The 23114-nt window shown below is 50.0% G+C and overlaps 1 protein-coding gene and 1 long non-coding RNA gene across 3 annotated transcripts in view; one reads left to right on the top strand and one right to left on the bottom strand.

The window, feature by feature from the left end:
* The window catches only part of LOC120919011, a 78496-nt gene extending 65941 nt beyond the window's left edge, over window positions 1-12555 (top strand). The window contains exon 2 of the long non-coding RNA XR_005744502.1: window positions 12297-12555. This is a non-coding gene — a long non-coding RNA (uncharacterized LOC120919011). The remainder of the gene's footprint in view (window positions 1-12296) is intronic.
* CEP131 (centrosomal protein 131) overlaps window positions 10250-23114 on the bottom strand; it is a gene marked incomplete at its 5' end in the record, with an annotated part of 28388 nt that continues 15523 nt past the window's right edge. For both annotated transcript variants that reach the window (XM_040330948.1, XM_040330947.1), the window contains 6 exon segments: window positions 10250-10494; window positions 11188-11248; window positions 12321-12517; window positions 15032-15209; window positions 18857-18999; window positions 21242-21316. In XM_040330948.1, the coding sequence (XP_040186882.1) occupies window positions 10423-10494; window positions 11188-11248; window positions 12321-12517; window positions 15032-15209; window positions 18857-18999; window positions 21242-21316 (726 nt within the window).

Genomic DNA, 23114 nt, shown 5'->3' on the forward strand with positions numbered 1-23114 from the left:
CCTCCGCGGTGTGTCCTCTCCAGTGTCTCCTCCGCGGTGTGTCCTCTCCAGTGTCTCCTCCGCGGTGTGTCCTCTCCAGTGTCTCCTCCGCGGTGTGTCCTCTCCAGTGTCTCCTCCGCGGTGTGTCCTCCTTCAGTGTCTCCTCCGCGGTGTGTCCTCCTTCAGTGTCTCCTCCGCGGTGTGTCCTCTCCAGTGTCTCCTCCGCGGTGTGTCCTCCTTCAGTGTCTCCTCCGCGGTGTGTCCTTTTCAGGGTCTTCTCTGCGGTGTCCTTTTCAGGGTCTTCTCTGCGGTGTGTCCTTTTCAGTGTCTCCTCCGCGGTGTGTCCTTTTCAGTGTCTTCTCTGCAGTGTGTCCTCTTCAGTGTCTCCTCCGCGGTGTGTCCTTTTCAGTGTCTCCTCCAGGGTGTGTCCTCTTCAGTGTCTCCTCCGCGGTGTGTCCTCTTCAGTGTCTCCTCCGCGGTGTGTCCTCTTCAGTGTCTCCTCCGCGGTGTGTCCTTTTCAGTGTCTCCTCTGCGGTGTGTCCTCTTCAGTGTCTCCTCCGCGGTGTGTCCTCCTTCAGTGTCTCCTCCGCGGTGTGTCCTCCTTCAGTGTCTCCTCCGCGGTGTGTCCTCCTTCAGTGTCTCCTCCGCGGTGTGTCCTCCTTCAGTGTCTCCTCCGCGGTGTGTCCTCCTTCAGTGTCTCCTCCGCGGTGTGTCCTTTTCAGTGTCTCCTCCGCGGTGTGTCCTTTTCAGTGTCTCCTCCGCGGTGTGTCCTTTTCAGTGTCTCCTCCGCGGTGTGTCCTTTTCAGTGTCTCCTCCGCGGTGTGTCCTCTTCAGTGTCTCCTCCGCGGTGTGTCCTTTTCAGTGTCTTTTCCAGGGTGTGTCCTCTTCAGTGTCTCCTCCGCGGTGTGTCCTTTTCAGTGTCTCCTCTGCGGTGTGTCCTCTTCAGTGTCTTTTCCAGGGTGTGTCCTCTTCAGTGTCTCCTCCGCGGTGTGTCCTTTTCAGTGTCTTTTCCAGGGTGTGTCCTCTTCAGTGTCTCTTCCGCGGTGTGTCCTCTTCAGTGTCTCCTCCGCGGTGTGTCCTCTTCAGTGTCTCCTCCGCGGTGTGTCCTCTTCAGTGTCTCCTCCGCGGTGTGTCCTCCTTCAGTGTCTCCTCCGCGGTGTGTCCTCCTTCAGTGTCTCCTCCGCGGTGTGTCCTCCTTCAGTGTCTCCTCCGCGGTGTGTCCTCTCCAGTGTCTCCTCCGCGGTGTGTCCTCTCCAGTGTCTCCTCCGCGGTGTGTCCTCTCCAGTGTCTCCTCCGCGGTGTGTCCTCTCCAGTGTCTCCTCCGCGGTGTGTCCTCTCCAGTGTCTCCTCCGCGGTGTGTCCTCCTTCAGTGTCTCCTCCGCGGTGTGTCCTCCTTCAGTGTCTCCTCCGCGGTGTGTCCTCTCCAGTGTCTCCTCCGCGGTGTGTCCTCCTTCAGTGTCTCCTCCGCGGTGTGTCCTTTTCAGGGTCTTCTCTGCGGTGTCCTTTTCAGGGTCTTCTCTGCGGTGTGTCCTTTTCAGTGTCTCCTCCGCAGGGTGTCCTTTTCAGTGTCTCCTCTGTGGTGTGTCCTCTTCAGTGTCTCCTCCGCGGTGTGTCCTTTTCAGTGTCTCCTCTGCGGTGTGTCCTCTTCAGTGTCTTCTCTGCAGTGTGTCCTTTTCAGTGTCTCCTCTGCGGTGTGTCCTTTTCAGTGTCTCCTCTGTGGTGTGTCCTTTTCAGTGTCTCCTCTGTGGTGTGTCCTCTTCAGTGTCTCCTCCGCGGTGTGTCCTCTTCAGTGTCTCCTCCGCGGTGTGTCCTTTTCAGTGTCTCCTCTGCGGTGTGTCCTCTCCAGTGTCTCCTCCGCAGTGTGTCCTCCTTCAGTGTCTCCTCCACGGTGTGTCCTCTCCAGTGTCTCCTCCGCGGTGTGTCCTCCTTCAGTGTCTCCTGCGCGGTGTGTCCTCTCCAGTGTCTCCTCCGCAGTGCGTCCTCCTTCAGTGTCTCCTCCACGGTGCGTCCTCTCCAGTGTCTCCTCCGCGGTGTGTCCTCCTTCAGTGTCTCCTCCGCGGTGTGTCCTCTCCAGTGTCTCCTCCGCGGTGTGTCCTCTCCAGTGTCTCCTCCGCGGTGTGTCCTCTCCAGTGTCTCCTCCGCGGTGTGTCCTCTCCAGTGTCTCCTCCGCGGTGTGTCCTCTCCAGTGTCTCCTCCGCGGTGTGTCCTCTCCAGTGTCTCCTCCGCGGTGTGTCCTCTCCAGTGTCTCCTCCGCGGTGTGTCCTCTCCAGTGTCTCCTCCGCGGTGTGTCCTCTCCAGTGTCTCCTCCGCGGTGTGTCCTCCTTCAGTGTCTCCTCCGCGGTGTGTCCTCCTTCAGTGTCTCCTCCGCGGTGTGTCCTCTCCAGTGTCTCCTCCGCGGTGTGTCCTTTTCAGGGTCTTCTCTGCGGTGTCCTTTTCAGGGTCTTCTCTGCGGTGTGTCCTTTTCAGTGTCTCCTCCGCGGTGTGTCCTTTTCAGTGTCTTCTCTGCAGTGTGTCCTCTTCAGTGTCTCCTCCGCGGTGTGTCCTTTTCAGTGTCTCCTCCAGGGTGTGTCCTCTTCAGTGTCTCCTCCGCGGTGTGTCCTCTTCAGTGTCTCCTCCGCGGTGTGTCCTCTTCAGTGTCTCCTCCGCGGTGTGTCCTTTTCAGTGTCTCCTCTGCGGTGTGTCCTCTTCAGTGTCTCCTCCGCGGTGTGTCCTCCTTCAGTGTCTCCTCCGCGGTGTGTCCTCCTTCAGTGTCTCCTCCGCGGTGTGTCCTCCTTCAGTGTCTCCTCCGCGGTGTGTCCTCCTTCAGTGTCTCCTCCGCGGTGTGTCCTCCTTCAGTGTCTCCTCCGCGGTGTGTCCTCCTTCAGTGTCTCCTCCGCGGTGTGTCCTTTTCAGTGTCTCCTCCGCGGTGTGTCCTTTTCAGTGTCTCCTCCGCGGTGTGTCCTTTTCAGTGTCTCCTCCGCGGTGTGTCCTCTTCAGTGTCTCCTCCGCGGTGTGTCCTTTTCAGTGTCTTTTCCAGGGTGTGTCCTCTTCAGTGTCTCCTCCGCGGTGTGTCCTTTTCAGTGTCTCCTCTGCGGTGTGTCCTTTTCAGTGTCTCCTCCGCGGTGTGTCCTCTTCAGTGTCTTTTCCAGGGTGTGTCCTCTTCAGTGTCTCCTCCGCGGTGTGTCCTTTTCAGTGTCTTTTCCAGGGTGTGTCCTCTTCAGTGTCTCTTCCGCGGTGTGTCCTCTTCAGTGTCTCCTCCGCGGTGTGTCCTCTTCAGTGTCTCCTCCGCGGTGTGTCCTCTTCAGTGTCTCCTCCGCGGTGTGTCCTCCTTCAGTGTCTCCTCCGCGGTGTGTCCTCCTTCAGTGTCTCCTCCGCGGTGTGTCCTCCTTCAGTGTCTCCTCCGCGGTGTGTCCTCCTTCAGTGTCTCCTCCGCGGTGTGTCTCCTCCGCGGTGTGTCCTCTTCAGTGTCTCCTCCGCGGTGTGTCCTCTTCAGTGTCTCCTCCGCGGTGTGTCCTCTTCAGTGTCTCCTCCGCGGTGTGTCCTCTTCAGTGTCTCCTCCGCGGTGTGTCCTCTTCAGTGTCTTTTCCAGGGTGTGTCCTCTTCAGTGTCTCCTCCGCGGTGTGTCCTTTTCAGTGTCTTTTCCAGGGTGTGTCCTCTTCAGTGTCTCTTCCGCGGTGTGTCCTCTTCAGTGTCTCCTCCGCGGTGTGTCCTCTTCAGTGTCTCCTCCGCGGTGTGTCCTCTTCAGTGTCTCCTCCGCGGTGTGTCCTCTTCAGTGTCTCCTCTTCAGTGTCTCCTCTGCAATGTCTAGGATGACCACGTGTCCCGGATTGCCCGGGACAGTCCCGCATTTTGCAAGTCTGTCCCGGGCACATTCATTCCAGGACAATACAGTGTCCCGGATTGAAACTGACACAGCCACCTCCCGGGCCTGATGCCCCCAAAAAAAGGCGCCACATCACCACTTTACTCACAGACAGTACTTGTCCTGGCCGGGAATGCCTGGAGGAGCACAATCCCGCCCCCTGCTTGTGATTGGAGAAATCATAAATCCCGCCTCTTGTGTCCAATCACTGTGCTGGGATTTGTTACAGCACAAGCTGATTTTTGGGAAGGGAGGGTGTCCCTGAATGGTAGTTTGGAAATGTGGTCACCCTACCTCTGTATTGCCCTCATACACTCCCTGTATTACCCCCCCCCCATACTCCCCTTGTATACCTCCATGCACTTCCTGTATTTTCCATACACCGCTGTATTCCCCCCCCCCCCCATACACTCCCTGTATACCTCTACACTTCCTGTTTACTTCTATTACACTTCCTGCATACCTCTACACTTCCTGTTTACTTCTATTACACTTCCTGTATACCTCTACACTTCCTGTTTACTTCTATTACACTTCCTGTTTACTTCTATTACACTTCCTGTTTACTTTATACCCCCTCCCCCCCTATAATTATACACCTAGGGTTGCCACCTTTTTCTTCAAGTCAAACCTGAACACTTTCGCGGCGCACAGCAATTTTTGTTTCATAGTATAAACTATACATATATTTTGCTATTGAATAACATTTCTAATCATATGATGAGTTAATAAAAAGAGTTCCCCCTTCACACCAGAGACCACAGAGTTCCCTTTCACTGTAAGGGGGGGACTCTGCAGACTCTGATGTAAGGGGGGGACTCTGCAGACTCTGATTTAAGGGGGGGGGGACGCTGCCGACTCTGATGTAAGGGGGTACTCTGACATAAGGGATGCTCTGGGAACCCTGATCTTGTTGAGCTCTATAAATAATGAGACATAGGGGGTTGAATTACTAAAGGCAAATCCACTTTGTACTACAAGTGCAGATCAAATGAGGGGAAGCTCTGCTGATTTCTATTATCCAATCATGTACAAGCAATAATGCTGTTTTTTTTCCTTGCATGTCCCCCTCGGATCTACAGCGACTGAACTTCCAAGTGCACAAGATTTGCCTTTAGTAAATAAACCCCTCAGACTTGTACTTTCCCCCTCAGACTTGTACTTTCCAAGTGATGAAACTTGTTAGTTTCTGTGTGAAGAGTAAATCTCCTCGTAATTTACCAGAGATTAGTGTGTACATAAGACTCTCCTGCAAACCCACCGCTCGGGTTTCTTTTATAGTCTTGAGACCAGTAAACACCTGAGATTCTAAACACAGGTGAAGGTTAGGCTGCAAATGTCATTGATCTTCATATTATGGATAATTGTATATGAGAAGAACCCTGACAATTGGTATCAGTGGGAGGAATAGTGCCCCAGCATTGGTGTCAGTGGGAGGAATAGTGCCCCAGCATTGGTGTCAGTGGGAGGAATAGTGCCCCATCATTGGTGTCAGTGGGAGGAATAGTGCCCCATCATTGGTGTCAGTGGGAGGAATAGTGCCCCAGCATTGGTGTCAGTGGGAGGAATAGTGCCCCATCATTGGTGTCAGTGGGAGGAATAGTGTCCCATCATTGGTGTCAGTGGGAGGAATAGTGCCCCCATCATTGGTGTCAGCGGGAGGAATAGCGTCCCATCATTTGGTGTCAGCGGGAGGAATAGTGCCCCATCATTGGTGTCAGCGGGAGGAATAGTGTCCCATCATTTGGTGTCACTGGGGGAATAGTGCCCCCATCATTGGTGTCAGTGGGAGGAATAGTGACCCATCATTGGTGTCAGTGGGAGGAATAGTGTCCCATCATTGGTGTCAGTGGGAGGAATAGTGCCCCCATCATTGGTGTCAGTGGGAGGAATAGTGTCCCATCATTTGGTGTCACTGGGGGAATAGTGCCCCATCATTGGTGTCAGCGGGAGGAATAGTGCCCCATCATTGGTGTCAGCGGGGGGAATAGTGTCTCGTCATTGGTGTCAGCGGGAGGAATAGTGTCCCATCATATTACTAGTGTCCCAAAATATTACTTTTTTTTCCAAACTTTTCGCTTTATTTTTGTTTATAGTGCCAAAAAAAAACCGCAGAGGTGATCAAATACCACCAAAAGAAAGCTCTATTTGTGGGGGGAAAAAAGGATGTCAATTTTGTTTGGAAACCACGTCGCACGACCGCGCAATTGTCGGTTAAAGCGACTCGGTGCCGAATCGCAAAAAGTGGCCGGGTCTTTGACCAGCAAAATGGTCCGGGGCTTAAGTGGTTAAAGTGTATTTTTTTTCCCCCCCAAAAAAAATGCGTTTGAAAAACCGCTGTGCAAATACCGTGCGACATAAAATACTGCTAAAAAAATCTCTCTCTCTCTCTCTATATACATGTATAGAGTAGTGCTGTCAGTTAAACGCGCTATTAACGGCGTTAACGCAAACCCACGTTAACGCCGTCAATTTTTTTATCGCGCGATTAACGAGGCGGCGTTCGGGGGTTATACCGGGATGATGCCTGCAGCCGCAGGCATCATCCCGGTACCGTTGTTTAGAGCGGGCGATCGGCTATCCAAACATAACAACTGATGCGGCTAAAAGCCGATCGGTTGTTATGCCGGAGGAGCGGGAGGGGACATCCCCCCCCTCCCGCGGCCTTTCGCCGCTCTGACCGGGCCTCCCGTCCCACCGGGAGACCCGATCCTCCATCCGCCGCGTTCTGTGTCCAGGTTGGAGACTGACACTAAGCCGTAAACGGCTTTGATTCAGTCTCCGCATTGAAACGACGTCATGACGTCACTTCCGGGTTTCTCGGCTGCCAATGGCGCCGGATTTAAAAAAGTACACAGTATTCAGAATCGCCGTTTTCGGCGATCTGAATACTTTGAAGTGCAAAGGAGGGCTCGGAGGTCTTTTAGACCCCCGATCCCTCCATAAAGAGTACCTGTCACCACCTATTGCTGTCACAAGGGATGTTTACATTCCTTGTGACAGCAATAAAAGTGATCAAAATGTAAAAAAATAAAAAAAACACAATTTAATATTATAAAAAAATAAAAAATAAATAAGAAAACAAAAAAAAAAATTTTGGCGCGATTAATCGTGAATTAACTATGACATTAATGCGATTAAAAATTGTAATCGCTTGACAGCACTAATATATATATATATAGATAGATAGATAGATAGATAGATAGATAGATAGATAGATATATATATAGATCTATAAACTGTTTGGGGGTTGTAAGTAATTTTCTAGTAAAAAAATAACTGATTAAAACTTGTAAACAAAGTTCCAGAAAATTCCTGGCCAGTTAGAAGCTGATTGGCTGCGGCAGATTCTCCGGCTTTAGTAAATCTCCCTCATAGTGTTAAACATGAATAAGAGGAGTTTATGTGATGAAGCCGCAGCAGCGATGTGCAGAAGTGAAACCCTCTGTGAGATTTACTGATAAGAGAACAACGAGCCGCAGCGCAGCCGCCGTACAGGAAGCCGGAATTGATGGCGGGTGATGGGCAGCTTTGCTCGACTCGCCATCCCCACTTGACGCGGCCACTTGTGTGGAGAGCCCTCCAGCCTCATTCAGGGCCTTTTCTCACTCGTCTGGTTTCCTGATGGGGGGAAAAAAACAATGCATCCCATTCTTTGTGACCAGACAACCAATAGGGGGGGGGCCACTTAAGGATCCAGTGAAGTCCCCCCCCCCTCCTGTAGTACACCGCGGGGGGTGCTGGCAAGGACAGGGCCCATCCCAACTCCAATGAGACAAAAAGATCCTATGCATCGTATATCACTATAAAACTGGGGATGTGTGAAATGAGGGCCTCAGCCAAGCCATGCTTCCAACGCGTTTCCCTCCACATTTCCTATGTCCTGCAGTGTGATGTGTTTGTAAATTAAAGTGTAGTTGTTGTCTCCCCCTCCCCCCCAGCAAAAAAATTTAAGTCGGCAGCTACACATATTGTAGCTGCTGACTTTTAATATATTGACACCTGTCCTGGAATCCAGTGACGTCGGCACCCCAGCAGTTTTTTCCATTGGCTCTCGGGTGCTGCCGCCACCATTCGTAGTAAGGGAACCCCGTAGTGAAGCCTTTCAGCTTCACAGCCGGTTCCCTACTGCGCATGCGCAAAGCGTACTGTGATTTACGAATGGCCCCCGGCGGTGGGGCGGCCGAACTTCAGCGTGATCACGTCGCAATCTTCTCGAAGTGGTTGACAGGTACCTGTCCCCCCCCCCCGCCCCTGAAAGGGTTCCAAATGGGTCATCCAAGGGGGGGTGGAGTGAGATAAGGAGATTCCAATTTTGGGTGGAGCTCCGCTTTAAGGGCAGTGGTGTACTTGGGGGGAGAATCTGCATAGAGCAGAAGAGAGAGGGGGGGGGGGGACACAGAGCAGAAGAGAGAGGGGGGAGGGACACAGAGCAGAAGAGAGAGGGGGGGGGGGGACACAGAGCAGAAGAGAGAGGGGGGGAGACACAGAGCAGAAGAGAGAGGGGGGGGGGGGACACAGAGCAGAAGAGAGAGGGGGGAGGGACACAGAGCAGAAGAGAGAGGGGGGAGGGACACAGAGCAGAAGAGAGAGGGGGGGGGGGGGGACACAGAGCAGAAGAGAGAGGGGGGGGGGGACACAGAGCAGAAGAGAGAGGGGGGAGGGACACAGAGCAGAAGAGAGAGGGGGGAGGGACACAGAGCAGAAGAGAGAGGGGGGGGGGGGGGACACAGAGCAGAAGAGAGAGGGGGGAGGGACACAGAGCAGAAGAGAGAGGGGGGAGGGACACAGAGCAGAAGAGAGAGGGGGGGGGGGACACAGAGCAGAAGAGAGAGGGGGGGGGGACACAGAGCAGAAGAGAGAGGGGGGGGGGGGGACACAGAGCAGAAGAGAGAGGGGGGGGGGACACAGAGCAGAAGAGAGAGGGGGGGGGACACAGAGCAGAAGAGAGAGGGGGGGGAGACACAGAGCAGAAGAGGGGGGGGACACAGAGCAGAAGAGAGAGGGGGGACACAGAGCAGAAGAGAGAGGGGGGGACACAAAGCAGAAGAGAGAGAGGGGGGGGGGGGGCACAGCAGAAGAGAGGGGGGGGGACACAGCAGAAGAGAGAGGGGGGGGACACAGGAGAAGAGAGAGAGGGGGGGGGGGGACACAGCAGAAGAGAGAGGGGGGGGAGACACAGAGCAGAAGAGGGGGGGGACACAGAGCAGAAGAGAGAGGGGGGACACAGAGCAGAAGAGAGAGGGGGGGACACAGAGCAGAAGAGAGAGAGGGGGGGGGGGCACAGCAGAAGAGAGGGGGGGGGGGACACAGCAGAAGAGAGAGGGGGGGGGACACAGGAGAAGAGAGAGAGGGGGGGGGACACAGCAGAAGAGAGAGGGGGGGGACACAGAGCAGAAGAGAGAGGGGGGGACACAGAGCAGAAGAGAGAGGGGGGGGGGGGACACAGAGCAGAAGAGAGAGGGGGGGGGACACAGCAGAAGAGAGAGGGGGGGGACACAGGAGAAGAGAGAGGGGGGGGGGACACAGCAGAAGAGAGAGAGGGGGGGGGGACACAGAGCAGAAGAGAGAGGGGGGGGGGGACACAGAGCAGAAGAGAGGCGGCCAGCAGCATGGAGGGGGAGATGGAGCAGAAGAGAGGGGGACAGCAGCATGGAGAGGGACACAGCAGTAGAATGGAGGGGGGCTGGAGGAGGATAAGGGGACAGTCAGCGGTGATCGTGTGTGGGGAAGTTACAAGCACCAATCACTGCTGATTTCACTAAAGCAGCTGAAAGCCGCGGGTGTGTGTGTGTGTGTGTGTGTATCGGAGAAATGGACCGGCTGTCAGACTTTGAAACCTATACAGGGTGATTGGTGCTTGTAATGCCCTGTACACACGATCGGTTCGTCTGATGGACCGTTTTCATCGGACGAACCGATCTTGTGTGGGCCCCATTGTTTTTTTTTCCATCGTTTTTTTCCCCATCAGTGAAAATAAATAGAACCTGTTTTTAAATTTTCTGATGGTTAAAAAACCAATAGAAAAAAACGATCGTCTGTGTGGAAATCCATCGGTCAAAAATCCACGCATGCTCAGAATCAAGTCGACGCATGCTCGGAAGCATTGCACGTCGTTGTGTTTTACGTCACCGCGTTGGACACGATCGGATTTTTAACTGATGGTGTGTAGGCGCCACTGATGAAAGTCGGCTTCATCCGACGAAAAAAAATCCATCGATCCGTTTTCATCGGATGAACCGATCGTGTGTACGTGGCATTACTCTCCCACCGCACTGATCACCCCGGGTGAAGCATCTAGTATTGGGACAACCCTAGTACAGTGCTACACAAGCGCGCAGCTACCCGTTAAAGTAGTGCAGTGCTGAATAGCAAATAATGTCCTGGTCATTAAGGGGTAGTGATTAATAATAAAAACACGAGACAACATTTTTACAAAAACAAAAATATATATTTAAACAGATAAAAAAACAAGAGGCACCAAACAGAACGTATGTCGGGAACATTCTGGAATAAAAATACAAACTAAAATCCTTATGTAGTGGAATAGGGAGCCGCCGGGGTGGGGGTGGGGGTGGGGTTGTTCTGAACAGAGATGGCTGCTATTTGGATAACAGCTGCTTGCGTTGTTGCTCCAGCAAGGCCTCGAGGTGGTCGGCTCGCTTTACCGCCGCCTGCAGGAAAGAGCAGACAGAGGTCAGATCAATCCTCATCCCTTTACACCAGAGACCCTCATCTAAATGCAATGCGTTTCTATGGAGGTACTGGATGCAAACGCACATGATTGCTTTTAAGTCCCCCCGTCCCCCCCAATAAGTAATCCGTGCATTTCTTGCTGTGAAAATGACAATGGTCCCAAAAATGTGTCAAAATTGTCCGCCAAAAAATCGCTGAACGCCGCCATTAGTAATAAAAAAAATAAGAATTAATAAAAATGCAATAAAACTTTCTCCTATTTTGTAAACGCAAACCAACCGATAAACGTTTATTGCGATTTTTTTTTTTTAACCTAAAATAGGTAGAAGAATACGTATCGGCCTAAACTGAGGAAAATATTTTTATATATATTTTTGGGGGATATTTATTACAGCAAAAAGGAAAAAAATATTGCATTTTTTTTTCAAAATTGTTGCTATTTTTGTTTATAGCGCAAAAACTAAAAACCGCAGAGGTGATCAAATACCACCAAAAGAAAGCTCTATTTGTGGGGAAAAAAGGACGCCAATTTTGTTTGGGAGCCACGTCGCACGACCGCGCAATTGTCAGTTAAAGCGACGCAGTGCCGAATCGCAAAAACTGTCCTGGTCCTTTTAGCTGCCTAAAGGTCCGGGGGTTAAGTGGTTAATGGTCGCTCTCTGTGTACTGACCTCGCACTGCTTCCGGAGGCTGTTCACAGTCTCTTCCTTCTTCACAATGGCAGACTTGACCCTGATGATAGAAAATGGGAAACGTTAGGCACCTTTTATAGGACGACTAGAAATAAATGCGACCCGACATAACCAGCAATGGCATTCCTCCATCCCGCTTATATTGGGTACAAAAGAAAGAAAAAGGTGATGGGACTTTGCATGAGGCGCGTCGTTGCGGATAATATAATAAGAATTAAGGCCCGGATTCTCGTACAAGTTACGCCGGCGTATCTCCAGTAACGCCGGCGTAACTCTGAGTGTGCGGGGTCGTATCTATGCGCCTAATTCTTAGAATCAGTTACGCATAGATTTGTATTAGATCCGCCTGGTGTAAGTCTCTTACGCCGTCGTATCTTAACTGCATATTTACGCTGGCCGTTAGGGGCGTGTACGCTGATTTACGCCTAGAAATATGTAAATCAGCTAGATACACGAATTCACGAGCGTACGCTCGGCCGACGCAGTACAGATACCCGTTTACGTTAGGCTTTTCTCAGCATAAAGTTACCCCTGCTATATGAGGCGTACTAATGTTAAGTATGGACGTCGTTCCCGCGTCGAATTTTGAAAATTTTACGTCGTTTGCGAATAGGGCTGGGCGTCGTTCACGTCGAGGGCATTGGCTTCTTGCGGGTTAATTTGGAGCATGCACACTGGGATACTTTCACGGACGGTGATGTCTCACCAAGGCCCCTAACAGGGCTGATGAAAAAAAAAAAATGCAATAAATAATAAAAAAAAAAACAAAAAAAAAAAAAACACACATAATGATGTAAATAAAAAAATCCTCAGTCTCTTTCCCTGTTTCAAAGGGGGCATATCAGGGGTCTGTTAAGTCCCCTGATATCTCACAAAAAAAAGCCCACCAGGCTGAAAAAAAAAGAATTGCAATTATACAAATAAAATACAAATCTAACTAAAAAGGGGGGGGGAAGCAAACAAACCCTACAAAGCAGACAAAGTGAATGTATACATTTGGTGGATCTCTAGGAAGATATTTTTGTGCCCAGGGTTGCGTTTAATCAGAATTGTAATGGAAGCCAATTTCTTGTGTCATTACATTACAGGTTATCATCGCGGACGGCGCTCACCTTTTGTGCACCTCCTCCAGCTCCTCCTCCTTTTCCCGTGTGATTCTTTCCAGCTCCAGGCGATGCCGGGCCTGCCCTTCCGAAGCCTCGATCTTCAGCCGCTTGTTCTCTTCTTCTGTTACCACCAGACGCTCTGCGAACTCCTGACGAATCACATCCGATAGGCTCTTCCTCTCCTCGTTTAACCGATCCGTGATCTGCAATTGGTCGGCAAAGAAAAGCGCTCATTAAAAAAGGGACAGTCGCTCCTCTACTCTCCTAAAGGGATATTCCCACCCTTCGAGTACAACCAAATCCAAATTCCAAAAATGATGAATCGGCCATACTTGTTTTATTTTAACTCTAAACAGGTAACCGTTATTTTTTGAACGTCGCTATGGAGATTTTTAAGTAGCGGAACAGTTTAGGTATCTATTTATTTGGCGTAACGTCATCTTTCACAATATGCAAAAAGTATTGGGCTTACTTTACTGCTTTCTTATTTTTTTTTTATTTAAAAATGTGTATTTAAAAAATAAAATAAAAAAAATATCACATTTGAAAGACCGCTGCGCAAATACTGTGTGACATAAAATATTGCAACGACCGCCATGTTATTCCCTAGGGTCTTGGCTAACATGAGAGAATATTGGCCCGGATTCAGAAAGAATTGCGCTCTATTTGCGGAGGCGCAGGGCAACGGTTTTGCCATGCGCCCCCGCAAATATTTTGCACTGCCCTCGATTCACGGAGCAGTAGCTCCGTAAATTGCGAGGGCGCGCCGTCAAAATTGCCCGGCGTAAGCGCGCGCAATGTAAATGATCCCGCCGTGGGGGGGAATCATTTAAATTTAGGCGCGCTCCCGCGCCGAGCGCATGCTCCGTCGGGAAACTTTCCCCGACGTGCATTGCGGCAAATGACGTCGCAAGGACGTCATTTGCTTCAAAGTGAACGTGAATGGCGTCCAGCGCCATTCACGATTCACTTACGCAAACGACGTAAAATTCGAACGTCGCGACGCGGGAACGCCGGGTATAGTTTAGCATTGGCTGCCCCTGCTATTAGAAGGGGCAGCCTTACGCTAAACACGCCGTACGGAAACGACGTAACTTGCGTACGCAGGGGGCGCGCAACATTGTGAATCGGCGCAAGTATGCAATTTGCGTACTATACGCTGACCACAATGGGAGCGCCCCCTAGCGGTCATCGCAAGAATGCAGCCTAAAATCTGCGTGGCATAAGAGCCTTATGCCACGCAGATTTTAGGCTGCAGTCGGCTTAACGAGTTCTCTGAATCAGGAGAACTCGTTACGCCGGCGCAAGTCAGCAATTGCGCTGCGTAACTATGGTTACGCAGGCGCAATTGCTTACTGAATCTGGGATATATATATAATTTTTTTTTTTTTTTCTTAGTCATTTTCAAGCAAAAGAAAAAAGATTTTAACTTGTAAGCAAAAAGTGCCAGAAATAGACTTGAGCCAGAAGTGGTTGAACTGTCCCAAGGACTAACTGTTGAACCGGGGCTGATATTTGTACAGTGGAACCTTGGTTTATGAGTTAACAAGCGTTTTGAATAACGAGCAAATTATTATTTTTTTTTTTTTAAACCCTGACTCGGTTTGCGAGTGTTGTCTCGCGAAATGAGCAGAATACATGCCAATTGGGTGTGCAGTACTGCGTTTGGCCAGAGGTGCGGGGGGCGCTCGTGACACTCGGAATGGTTCGAGTTTTTTCGGAAATACTCAGTTCGAGTGTTTCCGAGAAGTCCGAGTATTTCTGAGGCTCTCCGTTGCGCCCCCCCCCCCACCACCTCTGGCCACATGCGGTATTGCATGCCAAAGAAGTCAATGCGGAACAAATTCTTTTCGCTTCCATTGACTTCTATGGGGAAATCTGCTTTGATATGCAAGTGTTTTGGATTACAAGCATTCTCCTGGAACGTATTAGGCTCCTAATCCGAGGTTCCACTCCGGCTTTTAAATTGAATATGCCTGTTATGCCAATCACTAATATTTTAAATGCCAATCACTAATATTTTAAATGTGTTTGTTGTCTTATATATTTTTGTAAAATAAACCTTTTGATTTGTAACAGTTACCATGTGTATGTGGTGCCATTAAAGTCCATCTTCTCCTGATAATTTAACCCCTTGCCTACAGGGCACTTTTACCCCCATCCTGCCCAGGCCAATTTTCAGCTTTCAGCACTGTCACACTTTGAAGGACAATTGCGCGGTCATGCAACACTGTACCCAAATGAAATTTTTATCATTTTATTCACACAAATAGAGATTTCTTCTGGTGGTATTTAATCACCTCTGGGGTTTTTATTTTTTGCTTAATAACAAAAAATAAATAAAAAGTTACGTTTTTTTTATAGTTTGTTTGCAAAAAATGTATAACAAAGTACTTTTCCTCCTTCATTGATGAGGCTGGACTGATAATCAAGACACAGATTATCAATGTAGAGGTCCCTTTCACACAAGCCGCTTATTGGCTCTCCACTCCTCATGCTGTCAGCAGGAGGAAAGAAATGCTGATAACCGGCTTCTGTTTACTTCGCGATCAGCTGTGATTGGACAGATAATCACGTGGTAAAGAGCCGCTCTTTACCCTGCTCTGTGATCAGCTGTGTCCGGAGGCGTGCGATCACGGATTGGACGTCATCGGCTATAGCGCGTTCAGCAAGTGGTTAATATCTTATTCACAGAGGTGTGGCCCCTTCCGCCTCACCTTCCTGATGTCCTCCACCTCCTGCTCTCTCTGCTTCAGATGCCCCTGCAGTCGAATCTGCTCCCCCTCCAGCTCCGCCACTCGCTCCTTCAGCTGGTTGCAGCGGTCTTGCAGCTTCCGTTCCGACTGCTCCAATTCCTGCACTTCCGATTCGTATTTCTCACGAACTCTTTTAATTCTACAACAGAAAACATCTTGTGTGAAAATCTCTCCCAGATCAGACAGAGGGGTCATTCTACAGAATTAAAATTCATGGGGGTCCACCACTCCCGTTTACAGCACTGCCCACAGCCCCCCCGTGTACAGCACTGTCACAGCCCCCCCCGTGTACAGCACTGTCACAGCCCCCCCCCCGTGTACAGCACTGTCACAGCCCCCCCCGTGTACAGCACTGTCACAGCCCCCCCCCCCCCGTGTACAGCACTGTCACAGCCCCCCCCCCCCGTGTACAGCACTGTCACAGCCCCCCCCGTGTACAGCACTGTCACAGCCCCCCCCGTGTACAGCACTGTCACAGCCCCCCCCCGTGTACAGCACTGTCACAGCCCCCCCCGTGTACAGCACTGTCACAGCCCCCCCCCGTGTACAGCACTGTCACAGCCCCCCCCGTGTACAGCACTGTCACAGCCCCCCCCCCCCGTGTACAGCACTGTCCTCAGCCGCCGCCGCCGCCGCCGCCCCCCCCCATTCACATCACCCCTTTACATCAGTGTCCAAAGCCCCACTTTAAAAACAGTCCAACAGTGTCCTAAGTTCCCGTTCACATCACAGTGCCTCATGCAGTTGTAGCCCCCGTCCTACTCAAGATCATTCAGCTGCTGACTTTTAATAAATGAGCACTTACCTGTCCTGAAGTCCCTCGATGTCGGCACCGCAACTGATGTTTCCATCAGCTGTCGGGTGCTGCTGCCGCCATTGAGGGTAAGGGAACCCGGCAGGGTAGCCTTTTAGCTTCATGCCGGAAACCCTACTGCGCATTCGCGAGGCCCCACTCCTCTCTCCTATTGGCCAGGGGAGGAGAAAGCCACGGTCACAAGCCGCGGCCCGGACTCCCGGAAGTGGGAAAGGATACCTGTTTTTGACTGTTCCTTTTCCCCCCGGAAAGTGCCAATTGTGTCAAATGAGCGAAAGTTCCACTTTAGGGTGAAACTCCGCTTTAATAATCAATTCTGGGACAAACCTGAGCAGCACAGGGAAGCTGCTGCGACACGTTACTACCTGTTCCAGTAGTGATTCCCAACAACCTTCCTTTCTCATCCATCCCATGGAATCTCACATACAAGCGATTTGGGATAGACAGAAAAGGCGGACCAGCTGCGATTCAGTCCAGACGCGGTTACTTTTCTGCAGGGTTCTGCATGTGGGAGGAGATGGAGGGTCGGTTGGGTTGGGGGACATGATCTACTCATCACCTGCCTGCGCTTATCGGTTAGATCGTAGATGAACCCCAGATTGAGAAACCTTGGGTTAATCTTCTGGCACATCTACAATGCACATGTAGATGTGCATTGCAAAGTCAGAAGAACCCCCAAAAAAGCTACATTGCACTGCAATGCACCTGAATATATTGCAACACCTCATGTTGGCCTACACTGACATTTTTTTTTTCCAGGACCTATTTTTTTCATGCCTTGAGGAGCGATGACAGCCCATTCAAACACCATGCAACCCCAAGGCTGGGGAGACTGCCGACTAAGAAATCACATGACCCATAACGTCTAGGGTCTCGGCAATAAAACCACGCAGCGAGATATCACATTACCCAGAGATGAGGAAATGATGGAGATTGTTCGGCTATATTGGATCATCCAAAACAACTATTTCACTCCAAAAATGTCATTTAGAATAACGGTCTAAATCGGAGGTCCCCAACCTCCCGGCACCAGGGACTGGCCACTCGGAAGTCATGGACCGGGGAAAGAGGGGAGGGTTGTTATGGGTGGGGGGCGTGGTGTTATTTGCAGCCTGTCACTTTGGTTGGGGGGTTTGCAGCTTACCACTGGGGGGGGGGGGGCTTAAGCTTGTCACCTTGAGGGGGGGGATACAGCTTATCCCCTAGGGAAGGGGATGTGTGTGGTGGTTGCTGAGTCTCACCAGTGCCATTACATCCTGTCCCCGACCCAGCTCTCCTCCCTCCCCTTCCTCTTGACCACAGAGAGAGGGAAGGGGGTAGTAGTGCTAGGAGAAGGGGAGCAGGCGCCCTCTGGTGGTCAGAGGGTGGCAGTGCAGGTTGTGCCAGCTTGCTCTGCCCACCGCAAACCCCTATGGCATGGGTGCTCAACCTGTAGCCCTCCAGCTGTTGGGGAACTACAAGTCCCATCATGCCTCTGCCTTTGGGAGTCATTCTTGTAACTCTCAGCCTTGCAATGCCTCATGGGACGTGTAGTTCCGCAACAGCTGGAGGGCCACAGGTTGAGCCCTATGACATGGCCTCTCCCCGTTTCGTCAGATTTGGCGACCCATCAGAATTGGTAACCCATCAGAATTGGTAACCCATCAGAATTGGTAACGGAAGTGACATTCTGTCACCGCCATCTTGCTATACTCCATATTAAGGATACTCTGAGAAGGGGAAAGCGGACATCTTGTTACACCCACCGGAGTTTTACACTTATTTTTAATAGGAAAGTGAGTTTATATAATGAAATACAGGACTTAGAAGTCCGTCTGACTGGTTAGATATTGAATTTTAAAAGCAGCGGACTTCTGTCAGATTAGCAAACCTGTGAGATGAGCAGGCATGCCGCTGGTTTTAAAATTCAACGTCCTAACAGTCAGACGGAGTTCTAAGTACTGAATTTCTCTATATAAACTCACTTTCCTGTTAAATATAAGTGTAAAATGCAAAACTCCGGTGGGTGTACCAAAATGTCCGCCTCCTTCTTCTCAGAGTATCCTTACTATGGAGGAGTGCGGGGTGTACCAAGATGTCCGCTTCCCCCTTCTCAGAGTATCCCTACTATGGAGGAGTGCGGGGTGTACCAAGATGTCCGCCTCCCCCTTCTCAGAGTATCCCTACTATGGAGGAGTGCGGGGTGTACCAAGATGTCCGCTTCCCCCTTCTCAGAGTATCCCTACTATGGAGGAGTGCGGGGCATACCAAGATGTCCGCCTCCCCCTTCTCAGAGTATCCCTACTATGGAGGAGTGCAGGGTGTACCAAGATGTCTGCTTCCCCCTTCTCAGAGTATCCCTACTATGGAGGAGTGCAGGGTGTACCAAGATGTCTGCTTCCCCCTTCTCAGAGTATCCCTACTATGGAGGAGTGCGGGGTGTACCAAGATGTCTGCTTCCCCCTTCTCAGAGTATCCCTACTAAGGGGGAGTGCGGGGTGTACCAAGATGGCGGTGACGGAACGTCACTTCCGTTACCAATTCTGACGAAAAACACCGGCACTGGTCCACAGCCTGGGGGTTGGGGACCCCTGGTCTACATTATCAAAAAAAAGACAACCTGCGTAGACTATCACCGATTCCAATGCTGTAATCGACATTTTATTTTTAACTGCAGCACATAAACCATACAGAAAAGCGAAATGATTACGTTACATTTCCAGTAATGAATCAATGGGGTTGATTTACTAAAGGCAAATAGACTTCACAATCTGAAAGGGCATTTGCTCCAGAGCTTACAGTAGTAGTAAATGAGGGGAAGCTCTGCTGACTTCCATCATCCAATCATGTGCAAGCAAAAATGCATTTTAATTTTTTTCCTTGCATGTAATTGGGTATCCTTTGCAAAGTGATGCTTCACCTATTTGCATTTAGTAAATGCGCCTCTAAATTTTGTTACTGTTCCGCTTGGTAGAAGAATACATTTTTCGTACCTGTTCTCAGCGGCTCTTTCACATTCCTCCCTTGCTGTTGACATCTCTGACTCCAGACGCTGAATCACCAGTTCTATCTCCTTATCTCTTCCCTTCCGGACCTCGGTTTTGAGCTCTCTTTCCCGGGTCAGAAGCCAGGCTTCCTGCAGGAGCAACAACAACAGGGGAAAAAGTTCCTGAACTGCCCAATAAAATCAGGTCTGTGACCATATGTGTATGTAGAAGAAGGTCAAACTCATCAACAGGGCAGGCTTACAAAAAAACGTGTTTAAAGTTTCGTTTGTAAATTATATATATATATATATATATATATATATATGATGACAGTCAGTCAAATATTCAAATTGGCTGAATTGTGTCCATTCAATGATGGCGATAATTATTAGGGTTGTCCCGATACCGAGTATTTGCGGGAGTACTCGTACTCCCGCAAATACCCCCGATACCGAAATAGAATACTTGCCGCATCCCGCCGCCGTTACGTCGCATCCCGCCGAATCCGCGCTGCCGCCGACTGTTTAACACGCGCAGGGAGTGTAATGATTGGCGCCGCGCAGCGTACAGACACTCCCCCTTGCTCGGGTGAACTGTCCAATCCCGAGCAAGGGGGAGTGTGTGTACGCAGCTCGGCACGAATCATTACAGCTGTAATGATTGGCGCCGCGTATAGACACTCCCCCTTGCTCGGGTGAACTGTCCAATCCCGAGCAAGGGGGAGTGTCTGTACGCAGCGCGGCACCAATCATTACACTACCCGCGCGTGTTAAACAGTCGGCGGCAGCAGCGGATGCAGGTAAGGGGGATATGGGGGGAGACAATGTCTGCATATGGGAGACAGTGGCTGGATAATGGGGGGAAGACAGTGGCTGGATAATGGGGGGAAGACAGTGGCTGGATAATGGGGGGAAGACAGTGGCTGGATAATGGGGGGAAGACAGTGGCTGGATAATGGGGGGAAGACAGTGGCTGGATAATGGGGGGAAGACAGTGGCTGGATAATGGGGGGAAGACAGTGGCTGGATAATGGGGGGAAGACAGTGGCTGGATAATGGGGGGAAGACAGTGGCTGGATAATGGGGGAAGACAGTGGCTGGATAATGGGGGGAAGACAGTGGCTGGATAATGGGGGGAAGACAGTGGCTGGATAATGGGGGGAAGACAGTGGCTGGATAATGGGGGGAAGACAGTGGCTGGATAATGGGGGGAAGACAGTGGCTGGATAATGGGGGGAAGACAGTGGCTGGATAATGGGGGGAAGACAGTGGCTGGATAATGGGGGGAGACATTGCTGCATGGGGGGAGACAGTGGCTGGATAATGGGGGGAAGACAGTGGCTGGATAATGGGGGGAAGACAGTGGCTGGATAATGGGGGAAGACAGTGGCTGGATAATGGGGGGAGACATTGCTGCATGGGGGGAGACAGTGGCTGGATAATGTGGGGAGACAGTGGCTGGATAATGGGGGGAAGACAGTGGCTGGATAATGGGGGGAAGACAGTGGCTGCATGGGGGGAGACAGTGGCTGGATAATGTGGGGAGACAGTGGCTGGATAATGGGGGGAGACAATGGTTGCATATGGGGGGAGACAATGGCTGGATATGGGGGACATTGCTGCATATGGGGGGAGACATGGCTGGATATGGGGGGGACATGGCTGCATATGGAGACACATTTAAAAAAAAAGTATCGGTATTCGGTATCGGCGACTACTAAAAAAAAAGTATCGGTACTCGTACTCAGTCCTAAAAAAGTGGTATCGGGACAACCCTAATAATTATAGAAGTGAATGTCGGTGTAGTGGCTGAAAGCAGGGTCATTCGGTTCAGGCAGCGAGGTCCTGCAGCCGCAAATGGAGGCCGGCAGCGAGGTCCTGCAGCCGCAAACGGAGGCCGGCAGCGAGGTCCTGCAGCCGCAAACGGAGGCCGGCAGCGAGGTCCTGCAGCCGCAAACGAGGTCCAGCCACCGGCAACAGTGGGCTGCGCTGAACCCCACTTCCACTGTCAATAGAGAATAATGGTGCCTGATGATCCAAGGAAATCGGCTTTCATGGCTCGGCCCACCCAACTATAGGCAGCAGTATATGCTGAAGAGCTGCCCTGTATACAGGAGGTCACTCACCCTGTGGAGAAGAGTCTACAGCAGGGGTCTCAAACTGGCGGCCCTCCAGCTGTTGCAAAACTACAAGTCCCATCATGCCTCTGCCTGTGGGAGGAGTCATGCTTGTAACTCAGTCTTGCAATGCCTCACGGGACTTGTAGTTTTGCTACAGTCTCTGCTAAGGTTTCCAAACATCTCACATGGGAATATCACCCTCGAGTGGCCCATTAGGAAGGAGGACGTCTATCACTCAGCAAAGGACAGACAGACAATGGGGGAGTGTTTACCTCTTTCTTCATGTAGTTCTGCTCCCACGCCTGCTTCTCGATCTCTAATCGCTCCTTTAAGGCTTTGGTTTCGGCCTGACATCAAAGAGAAAAAATAAATAAATAGGTATAACCGTTATCCCCTTACCCGCCAGTTATTGGCATCAATCTCGCAACCATCACAAAGCAAGAAACCTCTGCCTCCCATTCCACAATATATAATGGGATTTTTTTTATTTATTGTTTTCTAACTCTTTATGTCACTCAGGTGATTATCCTCCAGTGGGGGGGGGGGGGGGGTTCCTCGACTTTATTTTACACACATACACATATATATATATATATATATATATATATATATATATATTATAAACACACACACACACACTATAATATATTAAATATTGTTAATATCTAATATTTTTAATATATAAATATTTTCAATATAATATAACAATTTTTATATATACAAATTGTTTAATACATTATAGTGAAAATATTTATATATTAAAAATATTAGATATTAACAATATTAGAATATATATATTTTTTTTATATAATAGATTAAAAATGTTTATTATTAATATTATTATTATTATTATATTAAACATTTTTAATATAATAATATTAAACATGTTCCCTCCTGACCCCTCCAGGACTGTGCCCTCCTGACCCCTCCAGGACTGTGCCATCTCTCATATAACAGTCGCTCGAAAGCAACAGAAAATTGGGGAAAGTCCCTCGGCTCCACGAGCCGCCTGAAGGATCTGACCCTTGAAGACGACACAGAAGATCACAAAGTCCACCAGGTAAAACTTGGCGAACGTGTGAATATCGGGATCGGCTCATCAGTCATGCAAATCGGAGAGACTCGAGATAAAAGACCTCACAGATCAAACAGTGATGGGAAAGGCTTTGCTTGAATGATTGTCTGTCAGAGTCACTTAGAGTTGGTGGAACAAGAAGCCGGAGCTCCATTATGAGGACCATCCGGGATGAGAAAATGGAAATCGGAGAGAAATAAAAACTCTCACGTCCTAAACCGCATGCAAACAATGGGGGGAAATTCCCATTTGGTTACCTGGAGCCAGGGCTGCTGCTAGAAATCACGGGGGGCCTAGTATAGCCTACCTGGCGGGGCCCCCACCAATATATCAAAGCAAGATTTTCACAAAAAATACACAAAAATCATTATTAGCCGACACAAACATAGAGAATCTGTGTGAATTAACCCTTTAATTGTTTTTTTAAAATGTATAATTAACCACTTAAGCCCCGAACCATTTTGCAGCTACAAAGGGCCAGGCCCTATATATATATATATATATATATATATATATATATATATATATATATATATATATATATATAAAAAGTTTAGGCCAATACGTATTCTACATATTTATAATAAAAAAAAAAAATTGCAATAAGCGTTTATTGATTGGTTTGCGCAAAATGTATAGCTTCTACAAAATAGGGGATAGTTTTATAGCTGGAGGGGCTAAGTGTGCCCTAAGGGAGTGATTCTTACTGTGTGGGGGCGTGGCTTGGCGTATGACGTCACTGATCATCGTTGCCTATGACAGGGAACAGGCAATCAGTGACAGTCTCACTAGGAAAGGTTTGTTTACACTTACCTCTCCCCGTTCTTCAGCTCTGTGACCCGATCGCGGGACACCAGTGGCGATCGGGTCCGCGGGAGTGGTCATGGAGTACCCGATAATCTGTGCTTATCACTTTTTATGTCGTTCCTCAAGGAGGAGCACCAGTGGGGGGACAGGCTTCCCCAAGCAGCAGTGGAGAGAGGATGGATCAGCATTGTATGATGTCAGAGTCCCACAGCAATAACCAATTCCATAGCAAGACCATGGAAACGGGAACTAAAATCACCCAG

This window comes from Rana temporaria, chromosome 12, assembly GCF_905171775.1.
Source record: "Rana temporaria chromosome 12, aRanTem1.1, whole genome shotgun sequence".
Classification (NCBI taxonomy): Eukaryota; Metazoa; Chordata; class Amphibia; order Anura; family Ranidae; genus Rana; species Rana temporaria.